The following is a 23,659-nucleotide window of genomic DNA, read 5'->3' as shown; positions in this document are numbered from 1 at the left end:
AACCTGGCTTTCCTAGATGTGCTAAGCCTGTTTGAGAGTACTTCTGCTGGCTGCCTCAAAACCATGTGTAGGTTTGTGCGTCTGGTTTTAATTGGTGCCCCAAATCAGCCCAATTAATGACAGTTTCTAAAGCTCCAAAGCATAAAACAGTTTAGGGTTCTGGCTAATGCGACCTATTTTTTTATATGACATGCGCAGATAAGTATAACTTGTTAGTGATACTTTTGGATGGGCCATATAGGTAAATATAGGTAATTGGCTCATCATTATCTGGACCCGATATCGATTAAAAAGCGAAATCATTGTTTCGTTATTTTATATGGGAAATTATTAATCTACGAGCTAGGATTGGGCAGTGCAATACAACACAGGCCCTCTTAGTGAATGTAGATGTGACCCAAACGAAGCCATTGGGAGCTGTAACTGCAACCTACCCTTCATGCCACACGCAATCATAAACCTTCAATTTGATTTAAGCTAAATCAAGGTAAACTCGAAAAAGGTTCAACATTTAAAAAGTGTTCCACTTTGCAGTTAGATGCTTTTTTTTTTAAAACAAATGTTATTAGTAGTTTTTCCAACATACAACATACCATTAGCACGTTACTCTAAGCATTGCAATGGTACATACTGCAACAATGCTGCATCATTGTCCGTATTTGCAGTTAGATGCTTGTTTTCCATCTTGAACCTCCTATGACTTACGTTGTAGTGCTCAAAGAGAAATGTCACATTTTGGAACATTCTCACGCCGCAATCACCAATCAATCATGATAACTTTATTTCGGTCGCGGGACCATAAAAGTATAATAAAATATATACAGGTACGAAAATAAGATCATAAATAGAACAATGGTAGTTTAAAAAACAATTATTAAACAATGAGTTATCATGGTCAGTTAATAAGAAAGTAAAAACTGATAAGCCATTACTATGGATTAATAAAACTCATTCATCTCCTCCACATGGCAAATAGAAAACGGGAAACTGCGTAGACAATAAGTGGGTTGGTATCATAGGTTAGAACTCTGCGAGCTTGTACGCATTTTCTGAGGCCCAATATTTTGCACAAAGGAAAAAGCCAACATTTTCGGATCATGCTGTATGCTGGACAAAAGAACAAAATGTGCACAACATCTTCTTTGCATGTTTTGCATATTGGGCAGTTGGCCTCGATCGATTTTCCCCAGCTTGATGTAAACACCCCAATTGGGAGGCAACCATATCTTAACTGAGTATAAAGTTTTCTCGCCAATGAAGGCTGTACTACATCCAAAAATACTTCCAATTTAGGTTCAGTTTTCATCAATAGAAACTCGGAGGTCAACCTGCCCAGAGAGGCTGAGCAGTTTAATCTATTGGAGTTAAAAAGTTTGACAGCTGCCAGTATCTCTGACCTTTGAGTCCTCATACAGCTAATATCCGGAGTGTCCCAAAGTTGGGGCAGATCGATTTGGTAAAAGGAAGACTTTATATGGAGCAGCCAGGGAATGTACTTACACTTTAGCGTCCCCCAAATTGCACTAAATTCAGCTCTAAAAAATTCAAGCTCAGATACAGACCAGAGCCTTCTCCAAAAAAGCAGTGGTCGTGCAGCAGCCAAGTCATTAACGGGAACCAAATCCATATCCAAGCGTAATGGTATTAGAGGCGTACTCTGGGGGAGGCCAACCAGACCACGCATGAAGGCTTGTTCCACCTTCCGAAGATTGGTTGTATTTGTATGGCCCCACAGTTCTGCAGCGTACAATGCTGCGGACCTAACCTGAGTTTTGTAGATCTCCAATAAAGGGTAAACAGGTTTGGAAATAGAGGTTCTGTGAAATCTACCGATTCCCCCCCGATATTTGGGATAGCCTCAAAGAAGATTTTGCCACTTGAGCATCCCAGGTAAAATTCTCAGTAAGCGTGACCCCTAAGTATGTGAAGGTCTTGACTCTTTCCAAGGGGACACCCCCCAGTACAGGGTTTGGGCGTGTGCGCCTCGGGGGGCTGAAGATCATAAACCTGGTCTTCCCCAAGTTGATCTCCAGTCCCCGCGAAGCACAAAAGGTTGCGAACCCGTCCAGTACCCGCTGGATGCCCGATGATGTCCGGGATAACAACAACGTGTCGTCCGCGAACATCAGAGCAGGCACCCGACCAGAGACCAGTCGGGGGGATTCAGTGTCCTTGATACCATTTAGTTTGTCAATCAATCCATTGACGTACAGGCTAAATAGTGTAGGGGCCAATACGCAGCCCTGTCGTACCCCCCGAGTTACAGGGAAGCGTGCAGATTGTTCCCCGTTCTTCCCGCACCTCACCTGTGCAAAGTTCCCTGTGTGGAGGCGAATCAACACATCGAGTAGGTATGGTGGGAGACCAAGGTCCTTCAATACCATCCAAAGTTTCTGCCTAGGGACCAGATCAAAGATGTATATCATATTTTTTTCCCGCTTCCTTATCCTTGTGAAACTGTCGTCATTTGATAAAAATTTAATTTCTTTCGTATTTTTAGATACGTATGTGTGCACACACTATCCTTTCAAGCTTCCCTGAATAAAAAGAGCATATGAACAGATATTTGATTTCGTAGCACGAACACGCCCCCTCACTCCCTGCCTTGACCTCTACAAACTTCCCCCCTTGGGGCCATCCTTAATATGCACAAAAGCAGTGGCTGATATGAGCCAACCTGGATTCCTGGCCATTTAGTCTCTACAGCTGAAGATCCATGGTTGAAGACAAAGAAAAAGTGGATGAAATGCACTTAATTTCACTACAGCATGATAAACTGGGCAAGGGTTTCCTCAGTTTTGCCAAGAGTTGCTCACCTTCCTGCACAGAATTAGTGGGGAGCCCCGTACATATTTTTAATTCTATTTTCATCTTGTAAATAATGGGAGATAGCTTCTTAATTTATTTATTCTTAGCGGATTACTTGTAGATGGTTCAACATGCCGTATTTACCTGTTTATGATGCGTAAGTGTGACCTTCATGAACTCCATGGCCATTTCTGGAGGAGCAACTGTTAACTTTTATCAGTTGTGGTGGGGTTGCTTTACACAATTTACTCAGTCATCTCTTTCTACAAATTCAACTGGATTGCTTAATTGCTCAACTAGACCTGTCCTCTAGTTTGGTGCGAGAGAGGACTCTTTTCTGGCAACCTTCAAGAACTCAGTGTAAGAAGGCCCGCTCAGGAGTACCTTGGGAGTCAGCCGAAGAACACCTAGTTGGAAGGGGGGAATTTTCCATGCGCCAGAGACAAGATATGTTTGTTTGTTTTTTAAATACAATTTTATTGATCTTCAAAATATCTTACAAATGATTAAAAAAAATGATAGGTTTTCGAAACAAACAGCACAGTACATTTGGACAGTTTATCAAATGGCATCCAAACTCAAATTTTTCGGCTGGCAATGCGAGACAGATCTTCTCACCGAACTGATTTTTTATGCTAAGACTAAGGTTTGAACAGTAATAGGAGATCAATAAATTAAAATTGGCAGGCCCTGTTAGATCAAACAGGCAGGCGGTGGTTTTATTGATTTCCTGAGTGATCATGCCAATTACTGGAAGTAGTGAGATGCTTAGAAAATAGTTCTTCCAACTAGTCAGTAAGAAGCGTGCCCCGCAGGCGTCTCAGAACCCTCTAGTTCCAGCATGCAGGCTCGTCTTGTGTGGGTGACATTGTCCTTAGCATAGAATACCTTGAAGAGGAATTAAAATGCTGCTGATCAGCCAGGGTTCTGTGGTGCACAATTCCTATGTCTTGAGGGTTGGCAGCGAGTCTGTTGTTCCATTTAAAATGTACGTTCTTTACTATTTTGAAATGGATGCTGATACTAGGTATAACATTTTATTTTTTCAGGAACAAAATTTGGCTGTAATGTTTTTATGTTAACCAAAAATGCCAATACAATTTCAAAAAGTTGTCACTTTCTATTAAAGGTACACAGTGCGTTGCATTAACATGTGCTGCTAGGCACCCGTTACCTTTTTTCTAGGTAGAAGAGGAGAAAACATATCCTGCAAGCTTAAAATTGAATGCTGCACTTCGGGCAGCTGTGCCAAATTTCTGTGCACATTCTATTGCTGACATACCCAAGTTCCAGTCATGACAATTTAAACACACAACAGATTTTCAGTTTTAAGGCACAGTGCATACAGTTTGAGGCTGTTTTGCAGGTCGTATTTGCCAAGAGGGTACAATAGCAGATGCCAAGAGGCTAAATGAAAATATAAATGGGAATTTCAGCAAAAATATGTATTTCCTGTGCAAAGTCACACACCCAGTGTTATGAACTTGCACAATGTTTGGCCAACGAGAGAAACATCTGCACAGGAAAGTTGAGGTCCTCAGATATGGTGTCTTACTTTCCTCCTTGACCCAAGAGGTGGTCGTATACATATCACTATCTGATCCCCCATACTTACTTCTCGATTTGACTTCTTTAAAATGTAATCAAGCCTACTCAATTAGTAAGCAGTCTCCTTTGTTATAGGGGCACACCAGATGACTCTTCGGTGCTGTCATTTCAGTGGTCGGACACAGTACAGACATGTTGTGTCGGATGGTTATCCATTCGAAAGAAAACTGGCAAGGAGCAGGGGAGACCGCGACAGGGGAGAGTAAGTGTGTCTTTTTATGAGGTCACTCCCAAAATGGCAAATGCCTAACAAGGTCATCATGCAAGTCAGCAGATATACGAGTCACGGTCACATGTAAACTTCTGCATGGACTATGCAATTTCTTTATGATACCTGAAGCAGTCTGTATGCATAGTGATGTTTTGAAAACCAAACAATGGACTGTACTACTTACTTTATGGTTGTATTGCATTGTGGCATGGTTGATACACCACCTGTTTGTATGGCAAAGCACACAGATAATTTATCACTTGTAGTTTCAAGAATAGCTACTATATATGCTTATTTATAAATATAAACACAGAGCAAATTCGTTTATATTTCCCATCAGGATAACAGAGGGTGCAGATCTGTTGGTGGTGCTATACAAAAGCACTGTAGCACAGGCTGCTTAGCCACAGAAGGATAAATAAATCCCAAAAGGTACACAATTGTTGAAAACGAGAGGCAGCTTTCAGGCCACAATAATCCCAAAAAGGATACTTGCACTAGTTCACACCTATGCAAGCGAAGAGGACGTTCCATATAAGTTTGAGTAGCAGTTTTCAAATCTACCACCAGAAGGCAAGGTACACAGACGTTAAGAACAGGCAAAAAATAGGCCAGTCCACAATAGAATCTGTGACTGCGCAATTAGCCATACAGTAATGAACAAGAAAATAGAAACGGTTATTGAAGTAAATCTCCACAATTACCAGAAAGATAGCCAACATGATTAAGATAAGGTAAGTGATTCCCATTCCCGTCACAAGTTTTCCCACGGTATTCCATTCAGTTGCTAGGTAATTCCCGCTGAAGTTGTACAGAGAAAATTATAGTTTCATTGTGGAAGAACTGCAGTCCACTCATGCCTGTAGCTGGTGACATCACTGAAAGTGGCTCTATGAGAGGATCTGTGAGCGTTGCCACGATTAAGGGTTTCCCAAGTTTATGAATGGCTCTGTTTTCAGTACCTGTAAGTAGGCCAGATCTCAGGAGGGTGGTGAGGGGTGGTGGTGGTGGTAGGGGTGGTGGTAGGGTGGTGGCGGTGGTGGTGGTAGCGGCAGTGGTGGTGGTAGAGAGAGAGAGCTCTCAGGGCTGGAGTATGCTCCCCTTGCACACTGGCATTACTTACCCATCTCCACTGCCGTTTTCACCCCCGATCACAAAAGCGTGAGAGCAGTGACGGAGGGATCAGGCAAGTCATAAGAGTCAAGAGTAATAATGAAGTGATTCCAACAGAGTAGATTTTCAGCTCATTAAGAAACACATTTGAACACACTTGTAAAGTAGAGATCAGTGTTGTATCTTGCACGAGGGCAAATGGAACAATGTTTCCAGTACCCAAACACAATCGTTTGCAAGAATTATATTCATGTCAAAATGATACTTGAAAAAAAAGGCAAAAAGGTGTCGATGTTTTGGCAACTGTAATTGGTTCTTTACCTACCTCAAAACCACAGAGGTTCATACTGGGTGGATGCTGGTACTGACTTCATCACTGAGAACATAGCCTAAACAGAATCACAAATTGCCCATGCTACTTTATACCAGGCAATTGCTCGGTATAAATGCCTCCACCAAAATAAATGTATCATCAGCTCACAAAGACGACTCTTATTAGTGGACATAATTACTCAAAAGCAGTGAATCTTGACTAGAAGCACCATTCTGAGTGAGCGTGAGAAATTGAATACGCTCATACTCTGTAAGCTGCCGTTTCCAGACACTTACGACTCAGTATGGCAAATTTGGAGTAGCGTGATAAGAAATAGTTCCTGTTTAATCTTATGTTACTCTATGGCAAATAACTGGGCCAATAACTGTCCAACTGGAATTGAGAGAGAACAATTAAAGTCTGTTGATATATTGTGATTTTTAATTGAAAACTACCACTGCCCCCTGTCCATTAAAAATGGATCCTCACAGCTGAAGAAGGAGAAAGGGTAAATCAAGATCCAAGTCCAACATTCAGTAGCGCTACGAAGCAGCTCCATCTCATGCTAGCATTTTACCAAACATTTAAATAAAATATAAATGCTTTCCAAGTGTGCTTACATCGCTAACGTTTATCACAAACGTTCATATCACTAGTTCAAATGTGAACTCCTACATTAGACTTTGAAACTGATCACAAATGTAATATGTAGATTTTTACCAAGCCCCCCGCCCACACTACCTCTAGTATAGCCCAAAGAATTAACGAAGCAGCTGGCATGCACGTTACTTTTCACTTATGGCTTTATAGGGTGCATCCATTTCAAGTAGAGCCCCAAGATAAGCAGTTCACTTACTTCCCCACACAGGAATATTCTTGCTTTCAGCCTTCATCACAATGGACGCCATGGTCATAGTCACTGGTATTGCATCAAAGTACGAGGAGTGTGGAGCGAGCGTCAGGATTGGTGCCTCGGCGGGTAGGGCGATTTTGCCTTTTACAGTCACCCAGTGGAATCCACCAGCAAACCACATTACTCTCATGATCACTTTTAGCGTGATGTCCAAGAACCTGCAATCATTTACAAAGAGCAATGTAAAAGAAGACATCTATGTGTATAGATAAATATTCTACATTTGTCTATCCTAGATCAACATAATACTCCTAGGTAAGCTGTACCTTCAAGAGATCATGCATGCAGTGTCAAGGAAACAAAAGATTAAGCTAGTGACTTAAAGCAAGGACGCTGGGAACAGTAGAAATCACAAGCCCTACTACATTTTCCATAGTCAATAGAAGCTCGGATCTGGTGGTACTTGAGGAAATGGATCAACTCGCAGCTTGATCAAAGTTGTGAATTGTGGAATAGCAGTATATTAGGACACTGTGTGCTGAAATCCAGGCATCTATTGCAAAACCAATGCACACGCCTCCTCACATCAATCTGCAACCCCTGGCCCAAAAAAACAGTAATAAGTGAGTGCAAGCTCCCAGGGACAAAAGTACAAATGACTTCTTACAGAACTTCCTAGCTCCCAAGTCTCAACCAACAAGTGAAGGAGCAAATCCAAAATGCAGGCGACACTGGCACTCGTATTCACATAAACACCCCTACTCGCGATGCAACTCCAGCTTTGGGAAGCACACGCACTAATCACACGGGGCGTAGTTTTAGGGGGTGTGACACCCCTCCAAATAAATGCACTCTAGGCTTGGTAGTTAGGTTTGCAGGGCCTGAGTCGGGTCTGCTATCTCTGTGTCAGTTTTTCTTGTCGTGAGCCAAGACAAAACAGTGACTTCTGCTGTAAACAGGAGCGAGGGAGACTGAAATACCCATCTTTTGGCAGAATTTCAAAATGTGAAACCAGATAACTTGAAATCAATGTGGGCTTCCCTGCTTGTCCAAATTGTGTACTTCTAGGCAAAAAATGTATTTGTTTCACAGAGCCTCCTTTTTTTTTAATCATACATGAACGCACTTTTATAAACTTGAGTTCAGATTGTGCATTATACAAGCAACTCTCATGTTTGATTAAATAGACTATAATGGTGCTCTATCGATACAAATGTAGGTCATGCTTAGGGGTTACTCCGATTACTGACTTGCCTCTTAGTTCACTAATGACATTGTCATTGGGGGCGGGGGGAGCCATAAATGTTTCTAAAAACAATCTCTTTTAATAAATGTCTACGCAGTGACAATGTGATGTACTAAGGTGAAACGATTACGCATGTTAAGGAAGTACAGTTGTTTCAATTTTGAAGAGATTGCATCATATTTTTACATTACGTTGTTGCACAATATACATGCCAAATGTTTTCATGGCTCTGAACGCCAAGCCAGACCCATGGCTTGGCTCGCACTATTAATTTGTCTGCGTGCCCTCCTCCATTTACGACTCAGGCTTACTACATGTGTTCAGAAAGACCTACCAGGCCCAAGAGGGCCAGGCAGGGGCATAGCTTCAGGCGGCATTTGTGGCGCGACACTCTTTAAATGCATTCTTGGTTTGGTAACTGGGTCAAGGGGTCATGAGGCGGTTCTTCTATGTCTGTATCAGTTTTTCTCTACTCATTTCAAAAAGAGGTTAAAACTTGCTAATTTTTTTAATTGCCATCTTAAACATATATGTATTTACTAATTTATTTAAAAAAAATAGCAAATCTGCACCCACAGAAGTGCTCCTTAAATGGATGCAAATTTACCACTTTTTGGAATTCACAAACATTGAGTGTAGTAGGCTTAACAAGTTGTGCCAGTCTCAAGTTTCCGGCCATGCTACTAGCAATTAAACATGCTACTGGAAATTAAACACCCAAAAGGTGATGGGATGAATACTTGCAAATAGCCTAACCTGAGGCAATCACTCGGCAACATTCCAACCCATTGTTTGTCACCCACTGTGAACTCTAGACAGAGGCCCACATAATGCAAATCAGTGTTGACCCTGTTACACATGAAATTATCCACCCCAAACCCTCATCATCTCACCCCTCCACCCTGCAACCCATTATTTTTTAAGTTGGGAAGTTTGAGGTTAACACCCCCAAATATCGCTGGCTAAGTTTAGCCCCTGCTGAGCACTTTGCCTCACTCTGGGACATGTCACACCTGTTATGCCATGTACCAACAGACGCAAATGATGGGCTAAGATGATGCTCAATGCAACTATCAGGAGAAAGTATTCCTCCCATCAGTTTTTGTTTATTTCATTGGACACTCAATGTGGTTAAGGGAACGCCCAGACGTGGGTCCATTGATCTCTGTGCTATCGGATCCAAACTATATCTCACTGATGAGGCCTGACAAGACCGGTCATCTGGCTAGAGTTGAACAGTGGGCCAAAATGATCTGCAGGAATGCTACCAATGGCAGTTGCCTGGGAATGTAGATTATTTGCAGCAATACTCCCATCACTTAAAGTATGTTTGGTTTATCAATGTGTCACCATGCTGTTCCAGTTTGACCCCAGCCATATGCAAATTAGTCTTGACCCTGTGCCTCATGGGAACAGTCCAGCCCGAACTGCCAAGCCAGGTCCTCCCTGGACTGGAAACAAGCATCCTAGGACCGGTTACGGGGTTTCACCCTTCAGCCAGGATAGCTTGATTCCAGTGGCATGGAGAGCACAGGACCCACGTCTGGGCATACCCTTCCCACTCGGGGTGACAAATACAAAAATAACAGTTGTTGGACAGAATGCAGAACAATGTCATACATTCACCCCAGTACAGAGATCTGGGCCTAAATCCATCGTTTTTTTGCTCACCATGCCGTTCCAGTTTGACGCCCAGCCATATGTAAATCAGTCTTGACCCTGTGCCTCATGGGAACAGTCCAGCCCGAACTGCCAAGCCAGGTCCTACCTGGACTGGAAACAAGCATCCTAGGGCCGGTTTCGGGTTTCACCCCTCTTCAGCCAGGATAGCTTGATTCCTGTGGCACAGTGAGCCCAGGACCCACGTCTGGGCATACCTGGCGCACTTAGGGCGAGAAAGCAAAAAGACACACAAATGACCGGTCCTAGGATGCTTGTATCCAGTCCAGGGAGGACCTGGCTTGGCAGTTCGGGCCGGACTGTTCTCATAGGGCACAGGGTCAAGACTGATTTGCATATGGCTGGGTCCAAACTAGAATGGTATGGTGAGCAAAAAAACGATGGATTTAGGCCCAGATCTCTGTACTGGGGTGAATGTATGACATTGTTCTGCAGTCTGTACATCAATAGTTCTTTTTGCATCAGATTTCTTTGCATCATCCTGTTGCTTATGGGGAACCTGTGAATGGAACCTGTTAAGAAGTGAAATTCAGCCCTGGGAGCAAAAGGGAGATATACAAGGAAGTCCCTGAAAGCCATGTGATGTGCTGATGAAAAGGTTATTTACTGATAGAAATGGGGTTTATGGTTGGTAGAGGAATGTACCGTGTCCAAGCAGGAAACACCGCTCTAGTCAGGGCAAGCTAGATACACACTAAAAGATAATCTGTGCTCACCCTCTGGTAGCTTGACACAGAGCAACGAGGCTCATCTAAAGAGGCAATGTATTAAGTATTTGTGCAATACACACACACTGTAACAGAATAAGAAACACCACAAAAAGACTCCACAGGTTAGGAAAATAGAGAATATGTATCTGAGTAACAACCCCATGTACAGAAGTTTAAATTTTAAGTTTAAAGAAATAAATTGAGTAAAGCACTAAGAAGCGCTAAAAAGAATGCTTTAGGTCACGCTGGACCAGGGCTAAGTGAAAGTTTGGGCCTACCGCAAAAGAGCGCCAGCCCAGTGAACAAAGTACCTCTCCTGGTCACAAGCAACGAGATGTGTTGAGGTCGAGTCTCGCAGGCGCAGGATGCATCGATCTTCTCCACGCAGTAAAGGCGATGCATCAGTTCCAAAGACAGGTGCCGGAGTGGAGAGACATCAATCTATTCTCTGGATCCTGCCACGCAGTCGGGGATGCATTGATCTCACCAAGCTGCAGGGGCGGCGATACGGTGTCCCATGCATCGATCTCTGGAGGTAAAGATCTGGTTCCGATGCGATGTGCTGATTTTACTCCTACAACCAGGTCAATGCACCAGTTCTGCTATGCGCAGACGGAGATGCCTTGAAATCCATGTTCCAAAACTGCAGAAGCCACTTCTGAGGCCCAGAACTTGGATGGGGCTCCTTAGGCAAGGGTAGAGCTCACAAAGGGCAGAGTCCAGCAGCACCAGTAGAATTGTAAGAAGTATTTTTTGTCCCGGAGACTTCAGAAAACAGGAGACAAGCCAGCAAGCACTTGCAGATCACTTGGAGGGAAGGCAGAGGTAAGGTCTCCTTCAGTAGAGTCAGAGAGCAGCAGGCAGCAGGGCTACAGGCCGAAAAGCTGTCCTTCCAGAAAAGCAGCCCAGTTGAGTCCTTTAAGCAGCACAGCAGTCCTTCTGACAGAGCATCAGATCAAAATCCAGAAGTGTCTAATTTTAAGGGGTTAGAGACACAGTACTTATACCCAAAAGTGCCTCTGGTATGGGAGGTGACTTCAAAGCAGCTCTCTGAAGTACAGAAGGATCCCTTTCAACCCAATCTTGTCTGCCAAGCTATCTGTGGGGGGTAAATCAGTGCTTTGTGTGTAGACAGGACACTATCTTTTGAAGGGTGTCAGCCCCTCCCATTCCTCCCTGCCCAAGAAGACCCATCAGAATACAGCTGAGTGCTCAGAATGCAGATGAGCCTTACCTTCCTGTCTTTGTGACTGTCTAGAGGGAATACGCAAAGTGTAGCTGCCACCCAAACCAGATGTGTATTGGAGACAGGCTGCAAAGAGCACAGAGTTATATGAACAGAGAAACGTCCACTTTCTAAAAGTGGCATTTCTAAAACAGCAATATTAATTCCAACTTCACCAGTAAGAAGGGATTGGTCATTACCACTCAAAACATATGAAACATGAAAAAAGCTATTCTTCTCTGATCAGGAATTACAGCTTAAAAGTGAATTAAGGAATTCCCAATGCTAACCTATGAGAGGAGTAGGCCTCACAGTAGTGAAAGATGAAATAGAATGTTTTTCACTAACAGGACATGCAAAACATAAAAGAACATGTCCTACCTCTTACTTAAATAACACCCTGCCCTTAGGGCCTACATTAGGGATGACTTATATGCAATAAAAGGGGAGTTTAACGGTTGGCAAGTAGCTTTAAATGCCAAGACCTCAAATATACCAATCGGGTATACACCAATGTCATCATGTTTACGGGAGAAGCACATGCACTTTAGAACTGGTTTGCAGTGGTAAAGTGCTCAGAGTCTTAAGGCCAACCAAAACGAGGTCAGATAAATAGGAGGAGAAGGCAAAACATTTTGGGTGACCCTTCAGAGAGGACCCTTTTCCAACACTTACCTTCGGTAATGATATTTCCGGTACAAGGCACAATCAGATTATATTCCAGTGTAGTCATCCCCACCTGAGAGACCATCAGATGAGACTAATCCAAAGTCTTTTTAATCATTCATCAGCCCAAAAGGACCCGACTGAGCTCATGGTAACAAATATTCTACACCACCACCATACTTGCCTGGCTACAGATCCAGTCAATAGCACCAGGGGCCAGCGCTCATGAAAATTAATTCTAGGTGGCAGAATGATAAGATAAGAGTAGAAGGAAACAGAAGTAATGCCTTAGAAAATGCTTCTCAGTGCCACAGTATTACTTCCCCTTGCTAGGCAAAGCTTTCCAATTACGCAGGAACACGATCAAAGATGCATAGACAGAAACAAGGACTGTCTGAGAAAAACATCCAATATTCAATAATCATAAAAATCATAACCTACCACATCTCTTAAAGAATACTGAAGAACTGTGCAAACACACAACCACCGACAGGCGAGTACTCAATATGCCAACAAGATAAACGTACGTTTCCCAGCCTTTGCCCCCACTACAGGTCAGCTAGACTATCCTCCAATCAGATCCACTATACATCAAGGTGCAGCGAGAAGACCCACAAACCTAATCCAAGTCAGTGAAAACATATAGCCCCCAAATGCGGCAGATGATCAAGCACCAATACGCCAACCATAAACCGGAGAATTCGGTCATTCACTCTCAACCTGAAGACCTGAGCAGGGAATGATGAAACAGTCAGTTCAAATAACCGATATCAGCAATGTAGTCCCACCAGAGCGCCCATGAGATCCAAATGAGGAACATGGGCATTCATCAACAAGTAAAGTTTAAGAAGAAGCAAGAACCCTCCTTACTCCAACGTGCAGATGACATGCATGTCAAAGTAGCAACCACAATGTAACCAACACATGATGCTCTAACAGAAGAAAAAACAACCTTGAAACAAGCAACTGCAAGACCAAATTCTTCCAACCTTTGTATAGAAACTCCATCAGTACTGTGCACCATGTGGTCAATAGGGATACAGTAGAACGAGTGGGCCCCACAGCACAGTAATCTCCAGGCAGATCTCTGGTCGAACACCCCTATTCCCAAGAACACAAACTACTTTTTAGAACTGCTTCCAAGGAGGAACTCAACATGGTCTGAAACGGAAGCTGGGGTGACAATGATAACAAATGAGTGTTCTGGTCACGGTATGCTATAAAGGTACTAGCCCAGCCTACTCCACCAACCTCCTCCACACCACGATGCAGACAAGGGAAGGCAGGGACAACAGGTGATCAGGAAAGGATTATTGGTGATGCCTGTAATGTTGCAGCCCTGTAAAATGTCAGAATCTTCCATTTCGATTTTGGGGTATGTTCTCAACAGATAGCAAACCCACTGATCGCACATCAGCATTTCCTTAGCAGCAGCATTCATGACTAAGGAGGTCTGCTTATTAAAGAAATAAGAACCATCAGAGGTCACATATAATATGTGTGCCTGACTATCCACATGAAGGCCCAAGGAGCACAGGCAGGCATGCTTATGAAAGACCACAGAGGAGCCCATAGACCTGTCCACTAAATACACAGTGTAGACCAGACCCAAGAAGCTGTCTAGCAATCACAAACCCATTATGAATCACTTTAGCAAAGTGGCTTCTCACGTGATTCAGAAGAAGATGACCCACCTGCTCAGGCACACAGAGCCAAGCTCCCCAAAGAAACATTCTTCCCCATCAATTCCATCCACAAACACTCCCCGTCAGCTGGGGAAGAGGAAAGAACCAGCTCTGCCACCCATAACATCTCATTAAAAGGTAACAAAGGTTCAAACATATGACCCGTCTGCAGAATGTTGACTTCAAATTTTGCCAATAATGGAGACAATTTCAGAACTTCAACAAGTGATGTGCAACTCCTCTTTGAAGGAAACCAAGTCCTCAGAATGGACTGTCAGGAGGCAATCAGGAGGAAAGGCCCATAGATGGCAAGATAATGTTGGATCTGGGCACAAAAAAGGAAACCTCTAAAGACTCTGTGTAAGATACCAGGAAAACTCTTCAGTGTCTAAATAAAAACAGAATAAATTCACAACTGCCCCTACCTTTGGGGTAGTAAAGCTCTGAACTTAGGCATCAGCAAGTACCACACAATTTTTAAAAGAATAGCCCCCCTCATGCCCCGAGAAAGAAATTGGTAGCAGCACCCTGTTAACATCTGTCTTGATCCTGATGTCGAAGCAAGCAGTGAGGCCTTCGGATGTAAAGAAAACCTGCCAAAGTGGTATCAGGCTCAAGAGTGGAGGTGACCAGCGCTGTGGAAGAGGCTGCCAGCATATGTACGGTTGAAGTAGCTGCAGGCGCATTGAGAACCATAGGCACGTCAGAGAAATCAAGAAGAGAGTGGAGGGTAGTCCAAGCATGGATGAAAGCTGCAACCTAAATAAACCGGTCAGCACAAGAAGCTGGAAGAGCTGACAGGGGAGAAAACAGTGCCAAGCATTGAGCAAGAAAAGTGCCAGGCACCGACATTGGGGCCATGTTCACCAAGGTAAGGTGCTGCTTTGAAAAGGAGATTAGAATCGCTAAACAAATCTGCAGACCCAAAGACCTGTCCCTTGAGTGGGATCAATGTCTAGATGAAGATGAATCCTCCACTCAGAAAGACCTGAACTTTCAGCAAAAACATGTCCTTTGCGAAAAGGACCCTGTCCCTGTATCTCTATCAAAAATGGGCACGCAGAGGTGCAGGCGGTGACCCTTGCTGCTATCTCCAAACGCGCAAGAATATCCTGTCTGGCTTTCTGCAGAACCAAAAAAGCAAGTTGGCGCTGTCAGGTAGGGCATCCGAGGCTCACAAGGAGTTCATACTCCACAGACAGACGTCATGAGCACCCAAAGAATAGTTTCAGGAATGGCAGAAACTGCACCAATTACAAACTGATCTCTTAGTTTGCGACATTATCTCGAAGTACTGCAAAACAGAAAAGTACATAGAATAATTCTTGAGCGGACAGCTACTCTGGATCCAAAAGGTGTGGAAAAAAGGAACAAATGTCAGAGCACCAGGATTGTGCCATAAGCGGCTCTGTGATGATCCATCCAAGGAGGCACTAGAGGAGAGTTGGAGCTAAGGTGCCACCGGCCAGTGAGGGAACTATTTCAACTTTTCCGGATACAGTCTGGATCTGTGTTGCTCAGGGCTCACTGTACCCCACCTTGTGTGTAGCTACACCAATTTCAGCTGTGTAAGCAACTATGCACCAGCTGCAACTGTAAAGGTGTGGCTAACAGCCTCAGTTCTCCCAATTTGTGCAGGGACCCTGATTGGTGCAAAGACCCTAGTGTACAGGTGTAACAGTCACAATTGTTGGATCACTCTGTCCAATGGGACCCACCAAGCAGCGTGTGTGCATCCTGCAGTGGTACCCATCTGCTCATAGTGAGAGAGGTCACCAGGTCCCTATGTGACTAGCTGTGGGCTGACATTATTACGGGGACTGTGAGATTGGCCAGCCTTCAACACAAATAAAAGATTTGTTAAAGGCTGTTGGTAAAATCAGACTAACCCATTAAGCAACATTTTTAAGCTGCCTTTCCATGCAGGGACCACACACTGAGCAGTGAGTTGGCTTTTTCCATAACTGCAAGAAGCTGCCATGTGTGTGCGTGCAGGGACATGCCACTGTACCTGGAAGGGGTAGTCATTGTCTGAATCATCGCATGGATGTGTCTAGGTGAAGAGAGCTGTCAAAACTAAGAAAATGTGGAAGCTGGCACTGGGTGCAGTGAGCTGTGCCAGCCCACAGGGACCTCTGCTCTGGCCTCTTGTAATGAAGAGCATTCCCTCTGGTCAGGGTCACTCAGAAAAACAGGTAGACTTTCACACTAAAAAAATCTGAAGAACAAATGTAAACATGTTGACAAGAGAAGGGAGGAGAAACAGATAAGATACAAAGAGGAAAGGGGCATGAGGAGAGGACAGAGTAAGAGGATGAAAAAAGAGGAAGGGGTAGAAGGACAGGGAGGAGACAGAGAGAGTGATTAAAGAAGGATAGAGTGGATTGAGAGACAAAAGGAAGAGGGATGGACAGATAGAGAAACAAATGGAAAGGGGCAAGGGGTATTGGTGAAAAAAGAAAAAAGGGAGATAGTAGAATAATTAGAACTTAGGCGGGAAGGGGAGACATGGAGAGAGGAGAGGAATGAGACTGGAAGAGAGAAACTCAAGAGGAGTGCCTTGAGAGACCAGGAAAGATAAGTGGGGTGAGATTGTCGGGATCGACAAAGGAAGGAGGAAAGCAGGTGAGAGACAAAAAGAGGTGACGTATGAAGAAAAATAAGAAAAGAGATGGGAAAAAAAAAGATGAGGTGTAAGCAGTTAGGTGGGGACCACATGGGACAGAATGAGAAACATACGGAGGGATGAAATGACAGCAATAAAAGAGAGGAAATGAAAGAGGGCAGAAGCAAGGAATGGAAGATCAAGTGAAGGAGCCTGGATAGATAACATGGAGGAGGAGGATAGAAAGTGAGGGGAGGAGAGAAGAGCAGACTGAAAAAGGGATAGAGCAAGATGACACGGGATAGGCCATATAAGGCAGAGAACAAATAGCTGGGTAAAAGGCAAAAGTTGAGGGGAGAGAGATGATTAACAGAGTGAGATGCAAATGGAAAAGCAAAGGCATAATATAGCAGCGGAGGGAAACTAATGTATGACGTTATTCCGCCGTCTTTTTCCCCGCTTGGAATCACAACACGGTCGTTACAACGACCGCGTTGTGATTCCGCATACCATTACTCCGCAAGTCGTAACAACGGCTTGCGGAGGGGGGGGGGCGCTGGATGTTGGAATAGTATAATTTACTATTCCAACTCCAGTGTTTGCAGACACTAGGGAAGGTGTTGGATTTTAAATCCAACACCTCCCCCCCCCACCCCCTCCCCGCATGTCGTTCTTCCGACTTGCGGAGTAATGGTATGCGGAATCACAACGCGGTCGTTGCAACGACCGCGTTGTGATTACAAGCGGGGAAAAAGTTGCGGGGTAAACGTTGTTTACCGAGGGAAACATCATGAGTTTAATGATCAGTATCAGCAACGAAAGTTTAGATAGTCTCACATTTGACGCTCTAAGTAAATGATCAAGAGGGTCAGTGCGGGGGCTCAGGACTATCTGAGTCTTTATAAGACCTTGTGAGTCTTCATAAGATTTAATCCAAAACCATATCAAATGGCTTACACGAGGCCGGATTCCGGGTCAAACCTTGTGGGTTTATTCAAATTTAAAATCACTACAGAAGGCAAAAGGTAGTAAATTAGGAAACTAGCAAATAATCTCTTAATAGTAAATCAAAATAATGCCAGATCAACTTAAGGTAAAGCTCAGCCCAAATAAACAACCAAAACCCCAAATCTAGTTAAACACGATGACGGGCAGGGACCGCCTCCAAAGTGTGATCATCGTCAATTGTATAGTTGAATCAGCAGTTCCAGAGTAATGCAAATGTTTTAAGACCCTGCTAGGCCATTAAATATCAGAAAACGGATTAATTTCTGAAATTAATTGCTTGGCACAGATTAAAATATTCTGTCCTGCTCGTAATAAAGTGCCACTCAGAGTGTCATACGTACGGAAATAAATGTCACACCTAAGCAAACATGGAAATGTCACACTGTCACACACAAGCGACCAGAGCACACAAGTGCATGGCATTTGAACCGCTGGGAGTCACTTCACACGGTTTGTTATCCAACATCGTCTCCAGCCCCTCCCCTTGCGCGCTCTCAGCCGCTCGCCTCGGTGACGTGGCAGCGGCGGAGCCCGCCAATCAGAGGCAGCTAACTCCACTCCTTCCAAGAAGTGCGCTCAACCTTCCACGCCATGCAAGGCTAGACGTCTGCATTTCACCTATGCGAGTGCGACGGCAACCGGATCGGGTCATCTCCTATGCAACAGGCACATGGAAACGGTGCGAGTTTAATGTGGGTGTGCGTGAAAAGAAAACCCCGGAGGCACAGTAACCTCGTCAAGTTACAGAAAGCGGATTGTCTCGTTTTCTTAAACAAGTCCTCGTGTTTTAGGTGCTGACGTCTGGCAACTGGATCATTGTTGCTAATTCGGCATAACAATCGTGCTAAATGTCAGAGGGAAAAATGTAGTTTAGTTGCCTAATAAAGGATTTCTCTCACACCGCACTAACGTTTCAGACCCCGTTTGGCTTGACGCTTGAAAAAGGAGGAGAGAATAGTGTCCGGCTGCTTGTTTATGCAAAACAGAGGTGTCAAGCGCAGGTTCAACTTCAAGGGGCTACATTTAGGGCACGTTTTCAGGTTAAGAACAAAAGACACATTGGCATACAATGTATCTAAATGGCATTTTTTTTTTTAAAGCAACCGGTGGTGATCCTAACAAGCATTTGCAATGCAATAGGTCTCACATTTGCGAGAGTTTCAGCTATTGGCATTGTAAATGATAATGCCTTTTGTATTGTCATGCACAATGCCAATAGCTCAAACTCTTGTAAATGCAAGACCTATACAAAGAAGCGGCCACCACTGTCCCAGGCTGCTTAGAAAGTGAAAGCACGAGTGCACGCTGAATGTTGCAGGAAAGCATGCCGTGCCTCCAGTAGGAGAAACTACTTAAAGAAAATAGTGTTTACAGATTAAAAAGGACTCACCGTGTAACAACTGAAGTAAAAGGGCCAGTCCTCATGGGAGGTTACGAATTATGACAAGGCGTACTAAGGAGGAACTAAAAGGCCTATTAACTAATTAGAAGCCAGCATTTACAAAGGACAATGACACTAGCCAATGAGAAATTTGGGCGGAGCTTCTATTCCATACTCCAATACAGCATGGCTCGTAGAGCTGAGCATGCACTGCCCAGGCTTGACCTAAAAATGTGGCATGATTCCAGAGTGTCAGGAACTATGATGGAGACTTCTGGTCTAACCGGTCAAGCAGGTAACAGCAAGATTCTTTGCCGCTGTAAGCGACTATTTGTTATGCTGCCTCCAACCTCCCTCCACTGGTAATGAGGCCTTATAACATGCTTCGAGAAGTAATAAAACACATCCACCGGTGGAACCTTATGGAGCCGGCAATAATAGCTTTGCTTCAAAAGTGGCTATGGCAGGCTGCACATTGCACCTGATGTAGTGGGAGTCACATTTTATTTGTAGGGGTGCATTGTTATCAGTGGTCGAAGTGGGGGGGATCGGCAGGGCACGGCGTGCCCCTACTTCTTCAATTCCAAGGATTCCGTTCCCCTACCTTTTTATTTTGAAAATGCGTCCCAGGACGCAAGAAATCACTATCGCCTATAAATAAAGCTCGGCGTTCCTGGCATTCGGGGAAGGGCGGCAGAGAAGTAACAAGACTCTGTCTTTTCCTTCTTACCCAGAGAAGAAAAATACAGTGTCCACTTCTGCTCTGTCGCGTCAGTTGCCCCCTCCCCACTCTTTCCTTCTTCCCTCTCTTTCTGTCTAGCAGTTCTTCTCTTACAGAAAACCAAAATTTCAAGACGGGGTTTTCACACTCTTTCCTCTCCTTTCTTTTATTTGCTCCCCTGTGATATGGATCCAAAAAAGGAAATAAGTTTTGCTGGAAATGTCGTATTTTAATTCCAAAGTGCAGCATCTGGAATAAAAGGTTAAAAATATGATAAAATAACTAAATAAAGTAATACAGAGTGGTAGCAAACTGACCAGATTGATTTTATTCACACCCAAACACATTAGCGCCACTTTTACAGAGTTTGCCAGTGAAGCGCTACTTTTGTTTTCTTGTCTTTGTTTTCCCCGGGCTTGTAACTAGTGCACCAACCCTGGAGGTACTGCAATGTGTGGATTGGAAAACAAAATGTGTACTGTGGCTCTGCGTCCAGGGATGTGGTCTTTTTACCATACTGCTTACGTTTTGTAAGGATATAAGCAATGGACATTGAAATGGGTCCATTCAGGGCCCTGTAGTCATGTCCTTAACTTTTCAGGCAAAAGCACTCACTGATTTCTGAATAGTGAGTGTAAACGCATTAAGGTAACCATGTTGTTCCTGCTTACATTTCACATGGTTTGCTAAATTTTACATTCCCTATGAGGGTTTGCTTTTTCCAGGATGTTGTTACTTTTTTTGGTAGGCCGCATATTGCTCTTGTCTAGTGCGTCATTTAAATTGAGCCGCATCCAGGTGTTTATAGCCGGCAGCAATTGGGTTGTAGTTGAAGGCAGTGTGAGTTTTTCTCAGTGGGGCAGTGTGGTGTTCAGCGGGGGAGAGGATGTGGCACTATGGCCAGAGCTACTGAATTTGGAACGGGGGATCCAGGTTCAGCCTTAATAATCAGTCCACCAGACCACTCTCCTGAGAGAGCACAATCCCATGCTAGACCTTAGAAGGCTGCACAAGACCTTAGAAGCTATGGTGTCTTAGCACCAGCAGGTGAACCCTAGCAGTGGCAAGTGTGGGTTAACCTTCAAGGTTTGTCCACCACAATCCATACTGAAGTACACCTCTAGTCTTGCAGACAGGCATATGAAGCAGCACACCCTAGAGCGACAGTGACTCTGTCACTGAGGTCACAAGACACTTGAGAAGGGCCAGCTCTAGGGCAGTGCAACCGGTGTGACCGCACCGGGTGCTGACTTTGGGTGGAGGCATTATGTTTGCAAGTATATTAAGATTTAAAAAGCGCTTGCTGCCTCCTTCCTGGCCTCCAGCAATTTTCGGCAACAATAAAAATGTCATGATGACTCTGGTGTTTAATGTTCTTCCTAGAGAGAGATCATTTTGTCTAGTGGAAGTTTCGATTCATGGAAATGTAGCTCAGAGGGTTAATGTGCCTCCTGCAAAGAACAAGTACCATACAGATTGCGAGAAGTTGGCCTGGTATATGCTGTCCACTAGTTATAGTGGGCACCTTGTACCATTCCCAACAACCCTTATTGATGATAGGTTTAAAGACAACCTTTATTGAAAGCTATCCTAGTGGTAGCTATGGAGAGCAGCATTTAGGCTAAGTCTTGAAGGAGTGTAAAGCAGCTTGGTTTACCAGATTATAACCTCTTGAATTACTAAATGAAAGGAGATCCACACAAGTTATATATAAAATATACGTATTTATTTCTAAACACTCACTACAAATCTCTTTATGAGATTAGAGTCCAAGATACACAATAATACAGTTCTAAAACGACAGTAAATAGCACAATATACAATGGCCCTAGGGGCGGACCAAACCATATATTAAGAAAGTAGTACAAGAACCACAACTTGACTAGACACAGTGCCTAAAGCACATAGAATCTTTGGGACCCCAAGGAACCACCCAAGGTAGTGACACAGGAGACCCATGGGGGACGCGTGCAGTGTGAGAACATAGGCGCGAGCCCCGTACTATTTTATGGGAAAGTCTCCGTTGGAATTTTCGAAGTTAAGGACACTTAGGAGAGGCCTTTGAGCAAACCCCTTTAGACTTAGGGGGTTCTAGGCCCAGCACCCACGGGAGCACCGGAGTATTCGAGTTACCTCACCCAGGGAAGCCGGGTGCATAGGTGTCAAATGGTGTCGGGGATCGACGTTGATTTCAATGGTGATCTGCTGCAAAGTGCTGCTGCCGGGAAGGAGAAAAGTGTCCGGTGTGATCCAAGCCTGGATCGAAGATCAGAAGAACCTGAAAGCAGAGGGGACAGAGTCTGGGTCACTTGCCAGTGACCAGGGACACGGTAGACGAAAGCCCACCGATGTTGGGTGATTTAGGTGCAAAGCTTGACTCTGCAGCCACGAGGACCAGGAGGCATCGACGACAACCAGAAGCTGGATTTGAGCTGTCCCACAAAGGATGTCGAGTGCTGCGGTGACGGTGCTCATATTGAACACAACAAGCCTTGGAAACAGCAACCCATGCAGGAAGAGAAAAGATGCTTTGGTGCGGACCAGCAAGGTCCTGGTGACTCCCCAAGCAATGGAGAGTCAGGCCACGTCTGGAGCAATCAGGTAAGCCTAATTAGAGGTAAAGTTGCCTTCACAGGGACCCACCAGTCGACGGACTAGGGATCGCAAAGGGACCTCGAGAGGAAACACAAAGGGCCAGCTCATGCAACACTCGTGGAGTGTAGGCGGGTAATCTTCAGTGCAAATGCTGCTCGGGGTCAGGGCTATAAGTAATCCAAAGCTCAGCTGCAGCAGTTGTTGGAAAGCTGATGCTTCTGCAAAGTGACGTGGTGTCCAGGGTTTCGGTTTGCACGGTCGCCACGAGGGATACGGGCCTCAGACTTGCTGTGGGCACTGATCGACCTCTAAGACCACGGAAACCCACCTCCTGTGTTGCAAAATTCTTTGGAGTCTGGCGGGAGCTTCGGAGCTGCAAACCGGTCAGATGTGTCTTTGGTGCCTGCCTTGCAGGGGAGTAACTCCTTTACTACAAGGGAGATTCTTCACTCATCTAGTTCAATGTAGATCATCGAAGTTCCAGCATTCAGTATCAGAGTTTCGTCCAGGTGTAATCTAAAGTCCTGTAGCCAGGGGTCCCTTTCTTATACCCAAGGAAGGAGTGGGATAAACTCTAGGGACCCACCTATGGGAGGGTCAGGAAAGAGGGGTGGCGACACCCATTTCCTTTGTCCAGTTTCGTGCCAGAGCAGGGGCTGGTAGCCCCTGCAACCGGTTTGAGCTGGACTATGCACAGGGACACCAAATGTGCCTTCAGTGCTGAACTTCAAAGCACTCTTGGAGTGCACCCACCCAGCCCCAATACACTAAAGCCTTTCTGGGAGGTGGTGACACCTCCCTGTGACAGAAAACCTATTGTCCAGGCCTCCCCTGCCAGAGTTTCTTCCAGCAGCAGGAGGGCAAACTTGTGTCTGTGGCTGGCAGCATCCATTTTGTGATGCCAGGGCTCTATTAGCTGGTACCGGGTATACCGGTGCTGTCATGTCTCTCCCTCTAGAAGGGTGGGATCATACTCCCACACCAGTTACTGGTGTGGGGGTATGATTCCAAAGTGTTTGACACAAAATACGACATGTTTCCGTGCAGCCATCCCAAAGTTAGCATTTACCGTTTGGTTATAATGCACTTAACAGTGTATGGTTTGGCTGCATCACAAACAACCCCAGAATAAAGGTTCCAAAGGCTGCAGAGGGCTCTGCTCATCCACTGGCACCCTCTCACATAAAACCCAGCACCCTGCCTTCAGGACTGGTAAGGCCTGCCATAGGGG

General features: G+C 44.7%; 1 protein-coding gene across 1 annotated transcript in view; it reads right to left on the bottom strand.

Moving 5' to 3' along the window:
* LPCAT1 (lysophosphatidylcholine acyltransferase 1) overlaps positions 1-23,659 on the bottom strand; it is a 445,025-nt gene that overhangs the window by 253,340 nt on the left and 168,026 nt on the right. The window contains exon 3 of the mRNA XM_085606924.1: positions 6,910-7,124. Coding sequence (XP_085463050.1) covers positions 6,910-7,124 — 215 coding nt within the window. The remainder of the gene's footprint in view (positions 1-6,909; positions 7,125-23,659) is intronic.

The sequence above is a fragment of the Triturus cristatus genome, chromosome 5_2 (genome assembly GCF_964204655.1).
Source record: "Triturus cristatus chromosome 5_2, aTriCri1.1, whole genome shotgun sequence".
Lineage (NCBI taxonomy): Eukaryota > Metazoa > Chordata > Amphibia > Caudata > Salamandridae > Triturus > Triturus cristatus.
This window is presented reverse-complemented; position numbering and strand designations above follow the sequence as displayed.